Source organism: Grampus griseus (genome assembly GCF_964374135.1).
Source record: "Grampus griseus genome assembly, chromosome: 9".
In the NCBI taxonomy this organism is placed as follows: Eukaryota; Metazoa; Chordata; class Mammalia; order Artiodactyla; family Delphinidae; genus Grampus; species Grampus griseus.
This window is the reverse complement of record NC_139003.1, coordinates 51,778,275-51,803,079: the sequence shown is the minus strand read 5'-3', so window position 1 is coordinate 51,803,079 and position 24,805 is coordinate 51,778,275. Positions and strand designations below refer to the sequence as shown.

The 24,805-nt window shown below is 39.2% G+C and overlaps 1 protein-coding gene across 12 annotated transcripts in view; it reads right to left on the bottom strand.

The window, feature by feature from the left end:
• The window catches only part of ADAM22 (ADAM metallopeptidase domain 22), a gene marked incomplete at its 5' end in the record, with an annotated part of 241,786 nt that overhangs the window by 74,443 nt on the left and 142,538 nt on the right, over positions 1-24,805 (bottom strand). For all 12 annotated transcript variants that reach the window (XM_082662233.1, XM_082662232.1, XM_082662231.1 and 9 more), the window contains 3 exons: positions 2,400-2,469; positions 4,518-4,581; positions 8,987-9,069. In XM_082662233.1, coding sequence (XP_082518359.1) covers positions 2,400-2,469; positions 4,518-4,581; positions 8,987-9,069 — 217 coding nt within the window. The remainder of the gene's footprint in view (positions 1-2,399; positions 2,470-4,517; positions 4,582-8,986; positions 9,070-24,805) is intronic.

Sequence of the window (24,805 nt, the reverse complement as noted above, 5' to 3'; positions counted from 1 at the left end):
AGGTAAGTCTAGTTACCATCTGTCTCCATACAAAGTTATTACAATATTATTGACTACATTCCCTATACTTTACATTACATCCCCATGACGTATTTATTTATTTATTTATTTATTTTTTTGCTGTACGCGGGCCTCTCACTGTTGTGGCCTCTCCCGCTGCGGAGCACAGGCTCCAGACGCGCAGGCCCAGCGGCCATGGCCCACGGGCCCAGCCGCTCCGCAGCATATGGGATCCTCCCGGACCGGGGCACGAACCCGTGTCCCCTGCATCGGCAGGCGGACTCTCAACCGCTGCGCCACCAGGGAAGCCCTACGTATTTATTTTATAACTGGAAGTTTGTACCTCATCACCTTCTTCACCTATTTCACCTGGGCCCCATTCCCATCTGCTCTGGCAATCACCCAACTGTTCTCTGTATCTATGAGTCTATTTCTGTTCTGTTTGCTTGTTTTGTTTTTTATTGTAGTAATTTTCAAAACACTGAGGGCTAAGTGGTCAGTGTTTAAATAAATAAGCTGTTCTCAAAATGTGTTCTTAGGAATACTAGTCCTGAGAGATGTGTCAAATGAAAGAAAACGTCCCACAGTCAAACACGTTTGAGGAGCACCTGATCATATTTCTATCTCTGGCAAATACATAATGCATAGCAAAAAAAAAGACATAATATAATCCATAACTCAGTGACACTATTAAATCTAAAATAAAAAAGCTTCCTTTTGAGCTTATATCACAAAAATTGCAGTTTTAACATTTATCTATTTTTTGTTTCCTTCTAATTTGTCATAGTAAATCTAAATATGTTGAGAGACAAATGACACTCAAAATCAACCCTGTAAACTTCTGATAAGAAAAGAAAACCAGGAACAAACTGAGACAGACTTGAGTTTTCAAAGAATATGTTCAAAACTCATTTTTAATAACAGCAAAACTGCTGAGTCACTTGCAAAGTTTCTGTTGTAAAGAAACTCTGAATAAAGTTTTTAAAAAATTATAAGATTGTATCAAAGCAAGCCTACAATAAAGTCCTTAGGGGGGACTCTTTATTTATTACTTTAAATATTAATTAATGTTTATTGTTTCCAGTAATGTCTATATAAGATTGTAACTTTGTTCTCAGGCAGCTAACCATGATTTATTTTCTTCCCATAATAGGGATTATAATAAGTTTCATAAGATAACGAAGGAACAGTCTAAAGTGTCCATGTAAAGTAAAATCAGCTAGCTATATGCTCATTTGCAGATTTTTCCAAATAGTGAATTCTATAAAATAGGATCTTCTATTTCTTTGGCAGCAGGAGAAAAGGGGTGAGTTCTGTTTCTCTTCGGGGTAATCGCAGAAGGTCAAGGAGTTACAAGTTTGTTTCAGAGAGGAAGGAACATTAGAAAACACTTATTTCATTTTCCAATGAGAAGACAATGCAGCCTTTAAGTCATTTTCCTAAGTAGTAGTTTAGGGTTTGCTTTAGTCTAGTAATTTTTCCATTTGCCCTTGTGCCTCTCTCCCAGGGTACATTCTCGTAATGCCATAATCCAAACCCCCACTCAGCCCCTTACTAGCTGTGGGACCCTAGAAAAAACAAACTAGCTGAGCTTCTGTTTCTTCATCTATAAAATGGGCATGATAATATTGACCTCACAGAGCTGTTGCAAAGATTAAAAAGAGTTTAAAAATTAGAATGTACTATGGCCATAGTCAGGGCTCACTAAATAGGGGAGGAAGCATCTCCACGTCAGATATTCAAAGTGTGCCCTATCTTTAGAAGGAGAACATGAATGAGTCTAGCATAGCCAAAGATAAATGCACTCTGCATAATCATTGCTCCACTAATGAGGCCAAAGCCTGAGTACTCTGCCTTTCTTGCCAAGACAAGACATGGATGCAACTCTCCAATCAAACCTATAAGTAGATGGACCCATAAACACACATGGGAAGGAAGACCAATTTCACAAATAGCACATCATCATAATAAATGTTAGTCTACAATAGTTCTTTCTTAAAATGCTGGGGCAAAAAGAGATGAGGAAACAACAAACGGGAAAATAATTAAGGGTTCATCTCTATGTTTACAAACTCAGTATTTCACCAAGAATGAATTTTATATATTCTATGTATGCAGACCCATTTTTGCTTTAACATTATTTCTCCTGGAATACCTTACTTTGAGTCTTATAATTTTAAAAAGTTTTCCTTCATCGTGTTCAAGCTGTATCTTGCCAAACTCATCCACTATAAACATGAGGTAGGTTTGCATTTTATTCTCTCTCTTGATGTTACTTGACTTTCTAAAACTGTTACGAGCAGTCACAGGCTGATGATATTCCACATATAATTAGCTCTAAAGCATTAAAATGAATTACTAAAGTCTTTTTTTTTTAAATCACTATAAGAAGATCATACCAGATGGAAGATCATCCAAGGGAAATTCAAACAGTCTGGATTTGTAAACCGAATGAAAACGGAAATCCTCCTGAAACAACACAAACAAGAGAGATGAGGCAGGGACAACCAGATATCTCCAGGCTCAGGCAATCATAGCTGGAGGAGCTTAGACCTTAAAAGAACCGTCGCTTGACTACGCATTCTCTTGGGTTTGGAAAGGCGAAGAGCCATTGCACAACCCCTCCAGCTCACTCCTGTATTCTCCCAGCATCAGAGTGGCAGCCCATTAAAAGCAAAACACCTTCACAGACAGAGAAGCCAAAGCCTGCAGTAATCAAAAAGAAATGAATGGACCTATTCCCCCAAGGAGAAGCAAGACGCCTGGGGAAATGGGTGAATGTTTTTTACAACTGGTTCCTTTCCACGGAGTCCTGCCCCCTTTTAGAGCCCGATAGCTTTGTTAGGCACACTGCAGAGCTCACAGTCTCCCTGTACTGGGGAGCCGGATGACTGGAACAAGCAGAACGCCCAAAGCAGACCCTGCCTCAACATTCAAGTGTCACATAAACTTCTGCGGAAAACCAACAGATAAAAAGCCATGTTTCATCTAAGAAAACTTAATGAACATTCAAATAACTTCATCTGGCTTCCTTCAATTACCAAAGAAAGAATGTCATGAAGAGTCAAGTTTCATATTACTTTTTAAAAAAATCACGCTGTCGGGCTTCCCTGGTGGCGCAGTGGTTAGGAATCCGCCTGCCAATGCAGGGGACGCAGGTTCGAGCCCTGGTCCGGGAAGATCCCACATGCCGCAGAGCAACTAAGCCCGTGCGCCACAACTATTGAGCCTGCACTCTAGAGCCCGCAAGCCACAACTACTGAGCCCGTGCGCCTAGAGCCTGTGCTCTGCAACAAGAGAAGCCACCACAATGAGAAGCCCGCGCACCACAATGAAGAGTAGCCCCTGCTCACTGCAACTAGAGAAAGCCCACACACAGCAACAAAGACCCAACACAGCCAAAAATAAATAACTAAATGTATTTAAAAAAAAAAAAATCACACTGTCAAGCAAAGTGACAGGACAACTCTCAGTGGGTACCCAGAAAATAACACACAAAACAGATAGTTTCCCACACAAGACTGTTTATGAGTGGCAAAACAATGTGTGTTTCTTGAAATTATTTGCCTCTCTAAGTGTTTGATCAGTGTTCCATGATACATGGAAGAATATCTGTGTGTACAGAGCTAGGATGGAAGTGCATTATGTTTCTCTATAGTCAGTAATAGTAACCCTTTTCTAATTTGTGAAAAATGAATGTTTCAACTAAAGTGCGAGAGAGAATTGAGAAAACCCAGATTTCTCTAAACTTCATCACCACGGGGCCTTAAAGAAAATGGGCAATAGAGAAAAATCTGGAATCTAGAAAAGAAAAAGGTTGGAAAATCACATTATCTATGGATTCGATCTGTTACGAACTGACTATGTGTCTCCCAAAATTCATGTTTAAGCCCTATACTCCTAATGTGATTATATTGGGAGACAGGCCCTGTTGAGGATGTGATAAAGGTTAACAGAGGTCACAAGAGTGAGGTCCTAATCTGATAAGGCTTGTGCCCTTATAAGAAGAGGAAAAGACACCAGACCTCACACTCTCTCTCTGTCATGTGAGGACACAGTGAGAAGGTGGCTGTCTGCACCCCAGGGAGAGAGCCCTCAATGGACACTGACCCTGCTGGCACCTTGATCTTGGACTTCCAGTCCGCAGAACTGTGCGAAAATAAATTTCTGTTGTTTAAGCCACCCAGTATTTTATAATGATAGCCTGAGCAGACTAAGACAGACCACAGCACATTATGGTGGAGATAGAAATGAAGGCTTCAGAACACCTCAGAAGGAAAGTATTTCCGACTGAATCGAAGAGTAACAGGCAGATTTTTTTAAAAAAGATCACTGTGATTTTGCCTTATTCACTATTTAATTTAAATGTATATGTGTACATATTACACATATATATGTATACATATATTCCTGACCCTAAAATATGAAAATAAAGCAAAATAGAGAGAAAAAAGAGGGAAAAAAAGCTCCCAGCATCAACATTTACATTTGCCACAGCAAACAGAAGGAGCACTTACTTGGGAGGTGTCATTTCCTTCCGGCTCGATGAGATAGGTGTGGTTCCCATCATAGAACATCCCACTGCCAAGGACAAGAAAATACTTAGGACTGGCAATTGACTCTTGCCTCAGAACAAGATCATTTTAAAGTCAGCAGCAGCTGGAGGACCAGTTTACTTCTCAATGCCCACTTCCCAGTCCCACCCATCACACGGGGTGCACACCACATAGCACACCCCACACACACACATACCACCCACAGCACACATCATACACACTCACACACACCACACACACCACAGATCATACTCACACACACTACCCATACCACACACACACACACACACACACACATCATACACACACACACACCACCCACATACCATACCACACACACACACCATTGTACCGTACATTACACCCCACAGCCCCACACATATACACACCACATACCACAGACACTCACACACACGCCACACAAGACACACACCTCACTCCACGTATCTCACACACACACATACATACACACACATCATATACATTTAATAAGATGACAAAAGCTGCAGGAAGAGCAGAATAGGACGGGCACAAGGCAGCAGGATGCAGGGAACAGGGCGCAAATCTGAAGTTCAATTCTGGACCTCACTGGCTAGAGGTGATTGTCAGCCAATTGGGAAATCCTCTGGAGGGCATCTTAAGCTACATATGGCCTCAGCTCCCACTCGGAGAGATCCGATAGCCGTCCCTTTTAGAGTAATGTGGTTTTTCTACTAAGATCAGGTCCCTTCGGATACTGAAGGAACTTGTGTTACCACTCAGGTGTCTGAGGGGGGTGAAGCTGTGATCTTCTGCAGTCACGTTCCAGAGTTAGGTGGAAACGACTGCATTATACCCAAGCTGCTAACCATAGAATAGTTATGTGTCTTTCATTGATCGCTTAGCGAAATCGGCTGGTTTCCTGAGCTATAATTATAATGGCCTCCAGCTCCGTGTCTATCCAAATTTATTCACTCCTGCAGTAACATCTTCCACATGTCCTCTACTTTCATATACCATTAGAAATGCCCTTTTCACATCTGTAATGTTTTCAACCCAAAGTGCACTTTCTGAATTTGGATGACACTGCATTTGGAATTTAAAGATAAACAGATGCAGTTTGTAAGATACTACTGACAATATATGCCTAAGGAATCAGTGAGGGGAGCATTTTCAGAATAGATAAAATTTTAAATTTTATCTTTTTAAAGATAAACAGATGCAGTTTGTAAGATACTACTGACAATATATGCCTAAGGAATCAGTGAGGGGAGCATTTTCAGAACAGTAGACACCAAATATGGCAGTGAACATTCTGCTGATAACAGGCCAGACCCAACCAGAAAGCTGTACGAAACCATCACCCTTTGCCAAAGTTCACATGGATACACTGATTAAGTAGCAAGCAGATTGTTTTGTTTAAATAGTATTGGGTACTATTTCCTCTTGAATTAGGTTAGTATCCAAGGCAAAAATCAGTTATTTTTTATTGGATTTAAACATCATGATACATGGTATAAACAAAGCAGATTCTGACACCATCCATGAAGATTCTGGTTCCCTAAATGAATTATTATTATTTTTTTGTCCCCAGGGCATGTGGAACTTCCCGGACTAGGGATCGAACCCATGCCCCCTGCACTGGAAGTGTGGAGTCTTAACCACTGGACCACCAGGGAAGTCCTGGTTCCCTAAACGAAAATATGCCATTTTTGATTCTTTAACAATTAAAAAGCATGTGTGTTTCATTTACTTTGTTTGAGGATTGAAAGCTTTCTGTTACATTTATATAAATTCCAAATAGTATACTGAGTCCATCACAGAGTTTATAATTGATAAAATCCTATAGCTAGGACCAAGTCATTACCGGCCAATTGATTGAGCTAAAATTTTAAAAGGCTGCATCAAAACAAGATTTTGAAAGGAAATGTCATTCATACAAATTGCCACAAGAGGGCAATAAACTTACATTTGATTCCATTCTTTAATGTTCCCATAGTTAGAGGATTTTGTCAAAACATCAGACATACCAGGACCAAAATATTGCCCATCAGTCCTTCGAATTTGAAAAAAAAATGTGCTCCTGCAGGTTCTTTATGGAAAAGATATGAGTTTGATTATTTTACCCTTTATGTTCTTTAAGGGAATTCAGTAAATCAAGAAAAATGAAAAATCTCAACAAGTACTTGGTCATTTATAGAAGATGAGTCATGGATGAAATAATATATCTCATATCTAAGTCACTGCAATTGAGACAACATAAATTATTTAATATTTAGAAGTAGCTCCCCCAAATATTTCTGTCAGCAATGTTTGTTCAGAAGGTAAAATAAAGATGAAAAGTAATAATAAATAACAAAAAGGAACAAGAGTGAATTATTCAACATGCTCATAAAAGTCTAAGAACACCAAAATACACTTGTACACAGTCCTGACAGTGTTCCTACTCATGGTGGGTTTTCTGTTTGTTTCTTCTTGTTTAGTCTTAAATGAAAAAGTTTCTAAAGGGAGAAATAAATTTTACTTAGTTAAAACAACAGAAGCAGGCTCTGAGTTCAACTCCTCAACTAGTCACTAAAACATCCTTAAAGTTCCCTTTCCATCCTTAGAACTGTGTAGGATTAGTAGCTGTTGGTCTGAGGGTCTCAGGTCTGTTAGGGTCCTTAGAAGGCAGTAATACCTTCTCTCTTATTTTCACAATATTGTGTCCATTTGGAAAACTGGGGGGTGGGGGAGGGGAGGGGCAGGGAGGAATTGGAACATGTACTGGGCAAGACACTTACACTGTGACTTTGGACTGAGATTTTAAGAGGAAGAGAGAGGAAGGAAAAAGCCTAGAACAGACATTTGTTGTCACAAAAGTCGGCAAGCCCAGTGTACTATTCCTGGCTGACAGCTGTGCTCATCTTGAGATCAGAGATGACAATTTTACTGCTGAAGGGGATATCGACGTTTCTTTTTCCAGATTAAGAATGCTGAGGCTCTCAGATATTAGGAACGGATTCCATGTTTGTAAAAATGTCTCCTTATTCAAAGAATTTATTTAAAATTAGTAAAATGGTCTTTAGAAGAAAACAATAAGCAAATGGAGGTCCTATCCTGCTCTCAGGCATGTGACCTCCTTTCTCTGGCTATTTATCTGATCCCTGTGCTCTCTCCTTCCTGCCTCTCACGTACCTACTGCCAGAACCTGACCAGAGGCACCACTTAGGCAGACTGGCTAGATTTCCCAGCCTTTCCCATTAGGTCTCTTTCCTCACTTTCTTTGGACCTGTCAGTCGAACCCCTCCTCCTGGAAGATTCTATCAAAGCCTGTTCCAGGGCCCACTCCGCCTTCTTCAGGTGACATCTCTCTGGAGCCCTCAGGGATGACCTCATTCAGTGCCCACTCTCAGCTTGCGTTTTTCTCAGGTTTTTTCTCTCTCAAAGAAAACAAATATACCTACCACATTCCATAGCACGAAGCTGGGCTAGATTTAGCTTCCCCACTAGACTGGGAGCTCTTGCGGGCAGGGCTCACGTTCTAATCCCCTTAATATTCCAAGTGGCTGGCACACACCAGATGCTCAATAACTGTTTGTTAGATGAAAAATCCACGTCTCTAACTTGGTAACAGACAGGAAGTATTTTAAAGCTTCCAAACAAAACTTTCACAAAACTAAAGTGCTAGCTGGTTCTGGGCCCCAAAAAGTAAACAAGGAGGTTGGATGATTTAGTCTAAGTAGAATGCTGAGGGCTGACACAGTATCTTTATAAGGGGTCACAAGACAAGTAAGAGACAGACAGCCACCTGGGTATCACCATCATAGACAGGATGGAGGAAGCAGATCTATTTCCACAGTAAACATCAGCAAACCTACTTTGATAGTGAAGGTTACGTAAAAGGAAGCAAGGCCCTGAGGAAGGATGAACTTCGTTCCATAGAGATTTCTGAGAACAAATGAACCCTCCCACGAGTTTGCTGTGAGTTAGATGGGATTCTGGCTGAATAAAGGGCTAAAACACAAGAGCTCTTGAGGTCACCTGCAGCCCTTGTCTTTGTGCAAGGAGTCAGGAGTTTCTACCTCCTGAAATCTCTATTATTCCATACAAATGTAAAAATGAACATCAAGGAGTATGAGGGGTAGAACGGGTACCAAGGGGCTAAACACCCACGGAAACAGAGAACAAAGTTACCCAAACCACTCCTGTCTCCATCTGGATGAAACTAGAAAAATGTTTCAAATATCACTAAGGATGCATATTACAATCATAGAGCCCCTGGTTTCCGCATCTCTAATTTAACAATCTGCTTGGTTTATAAACCACAAAGGAGAAAAAGATTTGATCCACCACTGATTTAAAATTAGTTCTTGATATAAAATAGAGATTTTGACCACGGTGCATTAAAAATAAAGAAAATAAGTGATTGGAAAAAAAATGGATGATACAAAAAATTTGGGGACACTTACTGAAGTCCATGGCAGGTTGACAATGCCACAAATGAGGCAGGGTTTCCTCGGATGTGGCCCTGGTAGTAACAGTGTTCTCCTCCCTGAAAGCAGAAATAGAGAACATAAGCCTTTGCCATCACAAAGAGAATCTGCCACAGCGTTTCACAGGTTTCTGCCCACACTGCACCTCCATGTGCAAAGCTCTGTACAATGTTTCACTATCCAGGCTAGTATTATCAAACCATTTCTAACAGAATTATTCATAAACACTCCCAGCGAGCTGACTGCAAATCAACAGACAGGGAAATAAAAGTTGACTTAACTTTCCTTTTATATAAATGATGATAGACGGAACAAAGAAACAGACTCTGAAATACATATGTGGCCCCCAGCACCAGGAAAAGTTCAGTCGGCGATTTCCCCAGTCCTGAGAAACTCAACCTTGAGTAGAAGCAAAATGGTGTGCTTTCCCATAAAGTGAAGTAAGATGAATATAAATCATCTGAGAGTCACTAAATTAAGTTGATGGAGAAAAATGCCTATTTTTACAGTTATCAAAACTTGACAAATTTACACTAGTCTTTTCTCCAACCAGGAATGGCTTTACTGGTAAGCAGTCTAGGGTAGGGTTTGAAATTGAGAAGTTTCTTCTAGAAGTGAGCCACATTAATGAAATTCCACTAAGAGGCTCATTTGTTTGGATTAAATGTTCCTGGAAAAGGTAACAGGGTAGAGCCTCTGGCATCTCAAGGTGGTACCCCAGTCTTTAGATGCTTGCTACTCAGACTGTGGTCTAGAAAACAGCAGCGCTGGCATCACCAGAAGCACGTCAGAAATGCAGAATCCCAGGGCCCACCCCCGACCTACTGGATCAGAATCAGCATTTTAACAAGGTACCTAGGTGACTCATAGCGCACATTTAAGTTTAAGAAGCACTGGTCTAAATGACCTTTCCCATTCCCCCACTAATCTCCCAATTCCTCAGAAGCTGAAAGCTTTTAATTCAACTGACTCACTGATATGTGAAAGAGCAATGTAGGAAGGACTGAAGGAATGGGTGGTTTAAAGGGGCAAATGTTACCTACTTCACAGTCTGGCTTAAGGACTAACCCCACTTAAAATACTCAGTGCTTGACAAGGGCAGGGGAGAGAACAGGAAGACATAATGATGGAACAAGGTTGAAGACATTTTCTTCACTGGGATTCCAAGGAAGGCAGCCTGGCCTGAGCCTGCAGCTCCTCATGAGATAATCCCACAGGACAGGGTGAAGCTCAGCTTTGCTGAGGGAGCAGAGAGCAGGCAAAATGGCTTGCAGCACAAGCCCTGACGCTCTGACACCTCCAAATTCCCAAGGGAGTCACTGAGAATCATGAACTGAGGACTGGGGTTGGATCGGATGGAGGATAAGATAGGGAGGTACTTCACGTGTAATTCTGACAGGCAATGGAACCCAGAAGGCCATAGACTTAAGGGGAGAAACAAAGCCAGTTCCTGACTTCCGGGGTAGCGCTGGTTTGGATTTAACAGTGTGAGCTATTAGCTCTTTTACTTACTAGCCGTGTAATCTCAAGCAAATCACAGAGCCTCCCTGTGTAATAATCTCATAGGGTTGTTCAGAGGATTAAAGAGCTAACATGCATAAAGGGATTAGAATAATGCATGGCACTTGGTACACACTCAGTAAATGTTTGCTACCATTATGATTACTGTGTGTCTCTTATTGCCCTACTCAATTTACACACACAATCTCCTTAAATCCTCACATCGCTTCTACAAAGAAATATTGTCGTCTCTATTTCACATAGGAGGTCACAATCTCTGAGAGTCAAGGCTGTCCACCTGGGAAGTTGCCAAGTAGGGGTGCAGACTTTGTGTGAATGTGTGAATGCAGAGGCCTGTGTCCTTCCCCCTACATTACTTATGAGTTGGACCTAGAACCTGTGAGTTATGCAATGCAAGCTTCCCCTAGGCTGTTCTTGTTTGTTTGTTTGTTTTTAATTTTTGGAGTAAAGCTGGGGGGTAAATTTAACAGGACTTAAAATTCCCTCTGTTGGGCTGTTGGATTGGTGAACTATCCAAAAGATTAGTGGAGGACAGGTTACTATGTTTCAAATGACCTTGATTTCCTGGACACATTTGATTGGACCAATCAAAACTCTAGCATTTGATTGGCCAGACACAAAAAGCCAACAGTCAATGGGGTGACCTGGAAAGACAGAGCAGCATTTCTTTAAATTGGACACAGACTAATTGGACACAGACCCAATCAGATCTCTCTCAGAGGTCTAAAACTCACAGTGAAGAGTAGGTAGAAAGATAGTAGAAACAAAGGGAAGCAGAAACCAGGAAGATAATCACAAGAATTACGGTATCAGGTTAGGGAACAATGGAAGCTGACAAGTCATTGTATGTGGGGAAAATACATCAGAGGTAAAGGCATACAAGACATGTTTTATAAATTACTAAAGTTTTCTTTAAAATACCAACTTTGGGGGCTTCCCTGGTGGCGCAGTGGTTGAGAGTCCGCCTGCCGATGCAGGGGACGCGGGTTCGTGACCCGGTCCGGGAAGATCCCACATGCCGCGGAGCGGCTGGGCCCGTGAGCCATGGCCGCTGAGCCTGTGCGTCCAGAGCCTGTGCTCCGCAACGGGAGAGGCCACAACAGTGAGAGGCCTGCGTACCGCAAAAAAAAAAAAAAAAAAAACCAACTTTGGAAACATGTTATCTTAAATCATAAAAAAGGACAAAGAATTCATGTTTTGAAACAATCCATTATATAGGGGCTAAATAGATGATTAGATAATAGAAAACAATCTTTCACTAATTTCTGATTCTGATAAATAGGAGTCAATCCAAAAACAGCATATGATCATGATCCATCTGCACAAAAGCCGAACACTGCAAATGAAGTGAAGAGCTCAATATGGCTGAATCATTATCAAATGTTTCCATGACACTTCAAGAGAAGCACAAACACCGGGGGGGGGGGGGGGGGGGGGGGGGGGACATCTCCTCAATTTAGACTATTGTAATTCAAATCTTGAGGGTCTCAACTGGCATTATATGTAATTCTTCTAAATAATGGTGGAAATTAATTTTTGTGTTTTAACTTTTTTTTCAGGAATTATTCGCCATAAATCAACAATTATTTGAACTTAGAGCTAAAGTAGATTGTTTTTTTCCTTTGACATGCCTGGAAATATTTCTTAGTCCAGAATAGAGGCCTTAATGTTAAAGGGCTTCTTTAATTTATATAAATCTATACTTAAATTATTAAAATAAATAGACAAAATAAATTTAATAGATTTTTGCTTTTAAATAAGTATTTTCACACATTATTTTTAAAATAATAAATGCTTATGGCAAAAATCCTAAGAATTCAGGTGGTACATGGTAAAGAGTGAAAATATCCCCTTCCTACACATTGTCCAGGCTGCAGTTGCTTCCTAAAAGGTAAGCATTTTTGACAGATTTTGTGTACCACATCAGGAGTTGTCCATGCATATTTAAGGAAATGTGTATATACATAAATATACATATATCCTTTTCAGTGCATAAATGAGTTAACACTACCCATACTGTTCTGCCACTTGAGTTTTTTCCTTAAGGTAACCTTAACATCAACCTCATTGTTTCAATTGTGGCAGAATATTCTACCACAGGGGTGAACCACAATTCATTTAAACAATCCTGTACAAATGGACATTTAGGTTATTGCAACAAACATTCTTTCATATATTTCTGTGCACTTCTGTCAGTATATATGTAGGATAGATTACCAGATGTGTAGGTCAAAGAATATGTGCATTTAAAATTTTAGTGGATAGTTTAAAAGACAAATATAATTGTATTTCTTTACACATATCTGTTTTAAAAGATGCATGGCATTTTAAAATAATAAAATGCATTTTATTTTTTTTGCGGTACGCAGGCCTCTCACTGTTGTGGCTTCTCCCGTTGCTTTTTTTTTTGCGGTACGCGGGCCTCTCACTGTTGTGGCCTCTCCCGTTGCAGAGCACAGGCTCCGGACGCGCAGGCTCAGCAGCCATGGCTCACGGGCCCAGCCCCTCCGCGGCATGTGGGATCTTCCCGGACCGGGGCACGAACCCGCGTCCCCTGCATCAGCAGGCGGACTCTCAACCACTGCGCCACCAGGGAAGCCCTAAATTGCATTTTATTAAAAATTACATATTTTAATAAAGACTACCATTTAAACCAACTTTCTCAAATCTTATCAATAATAAAGATTCTCCATATCTTCACATGACTTTCTTAAGGAACGAGATGTTTATGGAAGTAGGTATTATAAAAAATAACCTAAGACAGATGCTGTAGGAAAAGAAAAAAGCCAGCACATCCCAAGTTTAGCTCTTTATCCAACTGCCAGTCTTGGCTTTATTCCTTACTGTCTCTTGTTCCAGAAATAAATCCATTGTCCTTAAAGCTTTCTTCATACTCCTTGATTTAATAACACAGTCATAACAGTACAGATGTTTATTTTTAGCTAATTAGATACTTGTAGCTAAAAAAACTACCCACCTCTATAAAAATGAACTATATGATAATTCACATGTCATATTGGTTTATCTTCCCTGTGGAAAAAAACCTTACTGAAATTTAATTCTAGGGGAGTCGAAATAATCATTTATTTGAAAAATTCAAACACAAACCACATTTTTATTAAGCATTCAAAAGAAAAGCAGAATTTATTACAAATATGCTGAGATGATAATGCAAAGGAAGTTACACAGCCTGGGTTATAAGACTATGAAAACCCAATAAAAGAAACTAATTAGAGCACAGCTGCAAGGCCACGGTCATTTGCTCTCCATCCAGACCCTCAAAGGAAACTACAACTTTATCAGCTCCAAGATGGACCAGGGCCACCTCTTCCAAAAAGCCTTCTCAGATTCCCTCCTCCTCATAAAATTAACCTTGCTAACCATTCTTTCTCTGAATTTTCATATTTTATCTCCTTCTACCTGCATTCTTGTTTCTGTCCCATGCCCCCACTAAACTATGGTCTCCTTTCAGGGAAGCACAGGTGCCTGATTTACATCCCCAAGTGTGCTGTTAGGGGGAGAGCCTCCCAGAATCTCAGCTTCCTCATCAATCAAATGGGGAAAATAACAACCCACACTGCCTCACAAAAGGATGCAGTGGAATCCATGAGATACAAAGTCAAGTCCACTGTAAACTGCTATATAATTAGGTGCAGTCAGGCAATATTTACTCAGTGAGGGATTCTATATGTCCCTCTAGCTATGATTCTCATACTTTATTTGTTAAGACTAACAAATTGTTAAATTCAGGGCATTAGCTAATTAATAATGCAGATTACTGTGCCTCTCGCCCAGAGAGTCTGTTTAGGCAGCTCTGAGGTTAGACCCAAGAATCTGCATTTTAACAAATATCCCATGGTTTTCTTACTCTAAGAATACACTAGGGCAGTGGTCCTCAACCTTGGCTGCATATCAGAAACACCTTGGGGAGCTTTCAAAATCCCAATGCTCAGGCTGTACTCCAACCCAATTAAATCATACTCTCTGGAGACGGGACGCAGGCCTCAGCATCTTTTTAAGTGCTCCAGATGATTCAATGAAGCTACAGTGTCTGAAAGTCCCTGCCCTAAAGAAATATTGCTCAACAGCAGGGGTTCTCAAAACTGACTATCAGAATCACCGTGACTCCCAGAATCACCCACTGGTTCCCAGGCATTCCCTCAGACCTACTGGATCCAAATCTCCAAGGAGAGAGGGCTCTAGGCTTTTTAGGGTTGCAGAAAGTTCCCCAGCTGATTTTGATGATCATATTTGGAATTATTAACCTAAAAATATGCAACCCAATACCAAACCATCCCCAGGTAGAGGATCCCAGAAAGACTGAGATCTTTCAGAGAATGAAAGTGTCTGCCACATCCTGGGCATTCTGCTTGGTGATGAATGTACTATTTCATGATGACTGATGAAGTGAATATTAATTTTTCCATTTCACAAGTGAGAAAATGTAGATTTAAAGTGAGCCTTCACACCCAGGTATGCCTGATGCAGAGTCAAGTCTCTTTACGTTGGTGGTTCTCAAAGAGTGGTGTCCAGCCCCAAAGCATCAGCTTATTAGAAATGTAAATTCTTAAGCCGCTCCCCAGACATACTCCATCAGAGGCTCTGGAAGCTCTCCAGTGACTTCCAGGCACTCAAAATTTAAAAACAACTGCTTTTTGCTACATCTGCCTCTGCATTTTAAAGCTCCTCATTTGCTGAGCTCCCTGAAATCCTACACCAGTTCCTGAGCAAAGTCTAACTGAAGCATAAAAGATATAAACAGCCATAGCTCTTCTCCACTTCTCTTTTTCTCCCAAAGCCAGCTGGTTTTATCAGAAACAGAATTGAGGGCAAAAGGTGAAATAAGAATACGTGAGGGACTTTCCTGGTGGCGCAGTGGATAAGACTCTGCACTCCCAATGCAGGGGGCCCAGGTTCAATCCCTGGTCAGGGAACTAGATCTCATATGCCTGCCACATCTAAGAAGCCCACCTGCTGCAACTAAGACCTGGTGCAACCAAATAAATAAATAAAAATATTAAAAAAAGATTATGTGAGAATTTTACCATGTACAGAGCCAGGAAGAGCAGAGCTATTCTTTGTAGGTGCTGGTAAGAGGGTACCATACAGGATGTTTTGCCAGGACTCAAGGGACTAGAGCAGTCAACATCCCATTAGCCTGGAACTAAGGGGTCTCCCAGGATGCAGGTCATTCAGTGCTCCATCCATGAAAGTCACAGGCAAATCAGCGTGAGTTTGGTCACCCCAAAAGGGACAGGGTTACTCCAGACACTTCCAGACCCAAACACTAACCTGTAACCCTTGTGTTCCTGCTCTGCTCCCTGAGTCATAGCTCTCTACCCCTCTGTGGGCACCAGTCCCAGGACTGGCTTCTGCCCTGCAGATTGGGGTTCATGCCAGTCATCCTCTTCCATACGTGAGACCCTTGCTCACTCTAGAAGTTCGCCACCCTGGGTGCACATTAGTGTCATGTTACTGCCACGAGGGAAGTTTTTTTTTAAAAAGATCAAGGCTTATTCCGTGCCATTTATATCAGGACCTCTAGGGATGGAACCTGAACATTATTTTAAACTGCCCAGATGATTCCAACATGCTGCCTTAGGTTGAGAAGCCATGCTCTAGGCAACTTCCCCTTTGCAGGAACTGAAGACCTGTCCCTGAACTCTTCTGCACCCAGGCACGTGCACTGGCCAGACTTCTGTTTGTGGCTGCATGGCTGGAATCTGTTCTGCTGGGCATTTGTCTACAATAGCCTCTTCCCAATTTCCTCCTGATTGGCATTGACATGACGCGCCTCTCCCTCCCAATAGTGAGAAATGACATTTTAAAGTCAAGAATATTCCGAGTCTCCCTAGGGTCATCTGCATCAAGGAAATTCCTAGAAAAGCTAAATCTTATTTTGGAGAGGATCCAGCAACCTACCCTGATTAAAATGTATAACCTGGAATTATATAGAATCAGATGGGATTCATAAAAGAGACATACTTTAAACATTTGTTCAGTTACAGAATGTAAGCTTATCTGATTCTACAGGCTCTCCAAGGAAAACAGACAGAAAAGCAAGCTCATCTTACTTTACAGTAAATTAAATTAAATAAAGCTATCACATGGTCGATGATCCATGGATCTACACTATGCATGTCAAAATCTTTACCAGTTCATGCCAAAATAAGAGAAAAAAAAAGGGCAATTCAGTCAGTTTTTCATAAAGCTAAATGCATTTAATTTTCATATAACTGTTCTTTGTTTTGAGATTTATTCTTGCCTTCTTTTTATTAAAATTATCCATTTTTAATTTTTAATAGGCTTTTTTATTTTGAAATAATTGTAGATTCACAGAAAAGTTGCAAAGATGATACAGAGAGTTCTAGTATATCTACCACTCAGTTTCTCCCATTGTTACCATCTTACATCACCTGAGTACGTTTGTCAAAACTAAAAGACTGATATCAGAATGTTACCGATTACTAGGCTCTGAACATTTAGATTTCACTAGTGTTTCCATTAACTTCCTCTTTCTGTTCCAGAATCCAGTCCAGGTTACCATATTGCATTAGTTGTCACAGTCATTCTTTTTGCACTGGGAGCAATAGTAAATAGAATTTAGGTATTTTGAAGGGGCTGTTTCCATATCCAGTAAAATAAAAAGACTGGCAACCCTATATTGATCTAAAATTTGTTTTGTTAGTATACTGGGCTATGAAATGCAAGTCCAGGATCAAGAGTATGAATGAATATTTCCTAGACTCTAACTTAGCACTATAGGTTTCAAAATAAGTTTTTTTAAAAACTACCCTTATGTAAACAAGCTTAATTTAAATGACTTATTAAAATGTAATTTTTAATATAACCCATAGAGATAATTTCTGAAAGGTTACTCAATAACACTTTTCTATAACAATAATCTAGGACTCCTCACTGCCTGAAATTGTTCTGGACTGTCCTTTCAAGGATGTTTGCAGAGTGAAAAGAGTTTTGAAGATAGAGCTATCTCCCTCTAGAGCAAAAAAGAAGCATGTTTACTTCCTATGATAAAAGATTCGAGTTTTTTAAATTCAGAATTTCTCTAGTAACACAACATGCTGTGTGTGCAGGTGTCACCTGGCCCTTTCCTCTGTCACCCTCTGGGGATCGAGGCTCACGATACAAGCATATGAAAATGCAGCTATTCTGGCTACTTCTTTGACCCAGGATCTCCTGTCTTCCGCCAGCATAGATGAAACTGCAACAGGCTAACTTGTTAACTTGCAAGTAGGATAAAATCTAAGACCCTCACAGTTGTTGAAACTTGGATTTCCATTTTCCCCTGAAGATTAGGAGACTTGTTAACAGTGAGCCTCCATTCCCACATTTGCATTTTGCTGTAGGATACAAATCAGCTGCAGATAAGAATAAGATACACATTGTCCATCTTATTACAGCTAGCCTGTCTCTCATTTATACCACTAGTTGACACCTTTGGACATTTGTGTTCGCCATCCCATTCCAGGATACAAGTGTTCAAGCAGTATCAAAATTATCACCTCATTTCAACATCGAAAGCTAAATGGTCCTTCAAAATCTCAGCACTAGGGCTTCCCTGGTAGCGCAGTGGTTGAGAGTCTGCCTGCCGATGCAGGGTACACAGGTTCGTGCCCCGGTCCGGGAGGATCCCACATGCCGCGGAGCAGCTGGACCCGTGAGCCATGGCCGCTGAGCCTGCGCGTCCGGAGCCTGTGCTCCGCAACGGGAGAGGCCACAACAGTGAGAGGCCCGCGTACGGCAAAAAAAAAAAAAAAAAAAAAAAAAATCTCTCCACTATTTTAATACTCATCGATAAGCACTAGGATCTTGCAGCATAGTCATCAACCGAAAAACATTTTAAAAACTAAAAGAAGACAAATCTAGCTGACAAAAAAGGAAATAATTTCATTTAAAAATATGCATGGTTCCTGTTGAAGAGGAAAGATATAAGAATATTATTGCAGCAAATATTCTTGAATATTATTGTAGTGAAAGTTTCTACAAGAAAGGAGAAAAGAGACAGAACTAGAAAGCCAGCCATTGGATATAAATAAAAGTGATATGCAAAAGTTTCTTATTGGAAAATGGTGAACACCACAGAAAATAGGAACCATAAATGTCTTATGAGCTCTCAAGTTTTAAAAAAAAAAAGTCCACTAGAGACACAGTGAACTTAAAATCTATTTTTATTGTTGTGCAGGAATCTTTCCTTATACTGATTTCCCCTGGGTATTGTCAGCTGTGGAAAACAAAACATAAAAATGATGATAGGTTTCCAGGAGTTAAAGTTCACAAGTATCCTAACTGAACAATTGTTAAAGTCTTTTTGAGATGCAATCCATTTTTAAAAGTTAAAGACTTACTCCCTCTCCTCTTGTATGTAGGCTCAGGCACCTCCAGCACATGCTCTAATTGTTTTTACATCAGTTATAATAAAAATGCCTTCTGTATTCATTTCCTAGGACTCTCATAACAGATTACCAAAACCTGGGAGGCTTAAAACAACAGAAATCTATTCTCTCACAGTACTGCAGATGAGAAGTCTGAAATCAAGGTGTTGGCAGAGCCATGCTCCCTCTAGACAAGAATCCTTCCTTGCTTCTTCCTAACTTCCAGTGGTTGCCAACAATTCTAAGTGTTCCTTGTCTTGGAGATGCAACCTCCAATCTCTGCCACCTTCTTCACATGGCATTCTTCCTCTGCGTCTGTCTCTGCATCTCTGTGTCTACACTTCCCTCTTATAAGGACACCAGTCATTGGATTGGGGCCCTCCTCTTAACATGATCACACCTGAAAAGGCCCTGTTTGCAAAAAAGGTCACATTCACAGGTACCAGGGGACATGACTTTTGAGGGGACACTATTCAACATAGTACAATTTCTCATCTCTTTCAATGTGACCAACTGAATTTTTATATTCGTAATCCAGAGATTTTGCTTCTAAGAAGCTTGGCTCAGTGAAATAAACTGCAGGTGTCTACTACAGCAGCCCTCATCTAAAAAGATTAACCCGTATCTTAATTACCTCTAGCCAGACATTCTAGTTTCCCATAGCTTAATTTAACAATACTCATCATTATTTTACACAAATAATACGGTAAACCTGATCTTCAGTTCTTTTATTAAGTCGAACAGAGCTTCCAAAATTGCTTATTTTTAACCAGAAAATAGGCAAGAAAAATTATTTTTCAGCTGTCAGGTAACCATTTACAGACCTATTAATATAACAATGTCTGATCAGACTACGAAAACATTTTAGGTTCCCACAGAATGCTCCTCAGCAACGAATTACTGTAATGCAGAGAGGGTACTTAGCAGGTTCTCTATGTTGCAGTTCTAAATTCAGAGAATGGAAAGTCAATGAGGACCACATACAGTGACTGTATAATTATCAACTCATGAAATTATAACTCTTTCCAGGAAATTACTACATTACTGTATCTTTTTAACAAATAATAGACGCTTAAATATTATTGCTCTATATGAATGCTTTAGCATAAGACATGCGTATGACCTAAAACCTTCTTCTGTAGTTGGTGTTTGAATATCAATAGGAAAAAATATAATTGTCTAGAAGACAGTTACAGAAAATGAAAACATATTTGGCATCCCTAAAATAAAGGAAGAAAAAGATTTCTGTTCCATCTGAAACGAAAAATATTTTTGTTGTTTTCTTCTCTTCCTTTTTTGTTTTAGAAGGTGTAACTATATGAGGGTTAGAGGTAAAGAAAAAAAGACATTTTTTCCCACTACCACCAAGAACTTATTCTCCTTTAATTTCACTTCCATTCTATCATCCTCCCATCCACTCTTTTTTTGAAAAAGGAAGGATAAACAGGGAAAACTTCTAGCTGCCAAAAGAAGGCTGCATTGCAGCATCTCTTTCTCCTGTTATACTTGAACCTTAAACACTGTGCTCAAGAACTCAACACTAGCATCCAGTGGTCATTCTTATTCCTCAGTGGATGATTCTGCATTAGCCCAGGATTAATTTAAAGGTACAAAGGGTTGGCTTACTAAGGACGAACTTCTCAAACGATTCCTTCAGGGAGGCAAAGTAGTATTTAAGGGTTGTATCTGACAAAAAGTGATGCTACACCTGAAAAAATTAAGTGCTTTTCTTTCAGCAATGTTTCTATGAGCGCATGATTGTCATTTGCCATTTTGGGGGTATTTTCCTGTAAAATGAAGGAGGAGTTGAATTTTGTGGTCTCTAAAGTTCTTTCTGGTTCTATGATTTGCAATCTATTTTTAAAAATTCAAAGATTACCAACTTTTTATTTCTTTTAAATAATCAGGCCAACTTTCAAGGAATTAATATCTTTTACACTGCATTTACCATTAAAAAAATTAAACCAACAACAAAAGATACTCGTGTGTTTGGAAAATTTTTAAATATTACATACAAAAATTTTAAACAGTTTAAAAATTATTTCTAAAATTTCAAATAATTAACGAGTCATATAAGAATCATAGTATAAATTACAAAATATACATATTTATGGGCAGTGAAAAAATGTATGTATCAGAACTTTTCGGATGCTGCTAAAATGGTACTTAAGAATAAATTCTTCATCCCTAGATGCTGATAGAAAAGAAAGATTGATAATGAATAAGTTAAATTTTAACTCAATGAGTTATGAAAAGAACAAAGGAGAATTTTTTTAAGTAAAAGAAAGTAGACATTAATAACAGAAGTAGAGCTAGTTCCTTGAACAAAATATATCTTAAAAAACTCAAACAAGATTAACCAAGTAAAAGTAAAGGCACAAATAAAGTATAATAGAAATGAAACAGGAGATACTCTGATACAGAATTATCAGACTTTAAAAACCAAAAATGACTTGAAGCAAATTTAATAAAATGCTAACATGTATCTACACATGTATCTTTTACAACATTTTATAGAATTTTTAATGTTTGGAATATTTCAAAGTTACTGAAATTTTTATCATAGGTCAATTGCTGGTATTTCATGACCTGAAATTTAAAACTGATTTAGAAGTGGCTCTAATATACCTTCCAAAGACAGCACGTGAATATGAGCCTCAGTACACAGGATGACTTTAGCATCAGGTAAGCAGATGGAACATTTTTATTTTTCCTGTTTATATTCACTGCATCTTTTCATAGCAGGGGGAATAATCTGCTCTCCCAGACCTGTCCAAACTGGACTTCTCCCCACATAGCGTTGGGTGAACAGAAGAAACTACCCAATTTCCCAACACGCGGCTTAATTCACTCACTTAATTTTTCTGTTCAACAAAAAAAAATGTTGAATTATTGTTTTCGAGGTACATATATTATGCTAAGAGCTAGGAACTCAGTACAAGTCCCCCTGGGAGTCTACTCTTGGAGTAACTTCTCACAGGAGTTACTATACATAGTCTAGGGGCATAGAAGATTGTCTTCATATGAAGCAGAGCATGAAGAAGTGCTGTGGGTGATCCTGACGTGCTTCCTGTATCTCAAGCAGAATCAGAAACTAGCAGTAAGAAGTACAGGCCACCAAAGACCTAGCCAGAAATTCTTTACAAATTTCCACTTTACCTCAATAATGATTTCAACACTAATATTTATGGAGCATTTCCCATACCCAAAGCTCTGAGCTACATGTCTGTCTTTCTCATTTAACAGATGAGAAAAATGAACCATGGAAGAAATAAGTAAATTGTCCAAGGTCACATGAAAATTGATTGGCATAGTCAGGATTTGAATTTAGGTCTATCTATCCCTAACAATATCCTTGGTCTCTAAGTTTACTGCCTCCAAACTACAGATTTATCCTGGACTTAGAAACAAAAGAAATGACTAGTTTCATTTATTAACACTAGTGGAAAAAAATCTTTTTTTAAATTTTTTTAAATCAGAAAGGTAGCAGTGACCTCAAGAAGACAGCACTTACTCTGTCCAAAGATCACATTGCTGTGTGGGATACCTGTTGACCCCACTCAGAATTACCCAAGAAACCACTCTGCCTTCTAAAGACAGAGGTACACTTTCAGATTTTTGAGAATATGGAGAGAAGAGAAAACAAAGGAAGAAAATAATCAGTATATGAAGTCCAAAGGCATACTTGGTCATGTTTCCATTACGTCATACCTGATTTCTTCGGGTTGAGGCTCTGCTCAAATGTTATACTCCTGCTTTCTCTCCCTTTTTTTAAAAAATTCATTTTATTGAAGTATAGTTGACTTACAATGTTGTGTTAATTTCTGCTGTACAGCAAAGTGATTCAATTATATATATATATATATATAAAATTGAAGAATTAATAATTTCTCATATGCTTTTCCATTATGGTTTATTACAGAGTATTGAATATAGTTCCTGTGCTATACAGTAGGACCTTGTTGTTTATCCATCCTATACATAAGAGTTTGCATCTGCTAATCCCAAACTCCCAACCCATCGCTCCCCCAACCCCCTCCCCCTTGGCAACCACAAGTCTGTTCTCTATGTCTGTGAGTCTGTTTCTGTTTCGATAAGTTCATTTGTGTTATATTTTAAATTCCACATATAAGTGATAATCATATAATATTTGTCTTTCTCTGTCTGGTTTACTTCACTTAGTATGATAATCTCTAGGCCCATCCATGTTGCTGAAAATGGCATTATTTCATTCTTTTTTATGGCTGAATAATATTTCATTGTGTGTGTGTGTATGTGTGTGTGTGTATATATATATATATATATATATATATATACACCTCATCTTCTTTATCCATTCATCTGCCGATGGACATTTAGATTGTTTCAATGTCTTGGCTATTGTGAACAGTGCTGCTATGAACGTAGGGGTGCATATATCTTTTCAAATTACAGTTTTGTCCAGATATATGCCCAGGAGTAGGATTGTTGGATCATATGGTAGCTCTATTTTTAATTTTTTGAGGAACCTCCATACTGTTTTCCATAGTAGCTGCACCAATTTACATTCCCAGCAACAGTGTAGCTTTTCTCCCTCTTGTACCACTGTCTCCATTAAGTGTCTAATGTCACTTAATCTCCACATGCCTAAATTTTTAGGAGTTCCTATGGGGATAATCAAGTGCACCTACACCTTCCTCCTTTTGTTCTTCATAGATGCAATAAAAAGTTTACTATGATAAAACATCAACTGGAAATCTAATCAATTACTCCCAAACATGGCTGAAAACACCCAAACTACTCAATACCAAGGTACTAATTCTCTGGTCCTTATTACCTGTTCTTATTTTTACAGTGGCCACTTATTCACCAGAAAATAAGAATTTTTTATAAATGAAAAAGAAAATAATACTAGTTTGGGACAACACCCAGGGAATAATTTGTGATTTTTTTTTTGGGGGGGGGTGCTTCAAACCAGTTTCAAACTCGTCAAAAACAACATTTCCGCAATTTCCTGCTCAATCATAGTTCACTCTAATTTCAAAAAATTTTCTGACAGTATATTTGTATAAGACATTATATAATACAAAGATTAGTTTTGTAATTAGAATTAAAATAGGAACAATATTCTATTATAAAATAGTTAATTGGCTCCATATATAGAAATACTATTAGTGCTACTTCAAATGTTTTTAAATTTATGGCTGAACATGTCTTTTTAAGTTTATAGATAACATCTTGAATATTAACAGATGAAATAATTCTTTAGATATTTAACCGAAAAAAAAACTTACACTGGAAAGAAAATAAAGAGGACTTCCTACTGAAATAGGTTACAGAGCTTAGAAACAGAACTCATGCTGACACCAGCTGTCACATTCCATTTCTCCTTACCCCCAGCACTAAGATACCTGACCTGTATAAACTGGTAATGGGCCAATATATTTTCTTCAGGCTACAGAGTCAAGACTACTTGCAATCTTAACAATGCCATTAAGGCAGCTGATGCATTATTCATGGTGATGGACCCAGAGCAACCTTGCTTTGGTCCCAAGGGAAAGCAAAATTTACTTAATCCCCAAAGAATTTTTTCCAATAATATAAAGAGAACTAAATCATGAAACCTGAGACCTCCCTGAAACCACACTGATTACAAGATGGCAGAGGAACATATGTCTGCACAAGCCTGCCAGGGGAAAAATGCACAGTGTCCAGCTCATCAAAAAGATGCTAAATAGATGATTGCCAGCAGATAAAAAGTAAAGTTAGGAGACATACCTGGAATAACTGTTGCATGTGAGGAAGAAACAAATATTTTTATCAGTTTGTTTATGAGATTTGTGCAGATCTTTTACTTTCTTCCCTGGGTGCCGGGGGGGGGAGGGGCGGGGAAGGAAGGGGG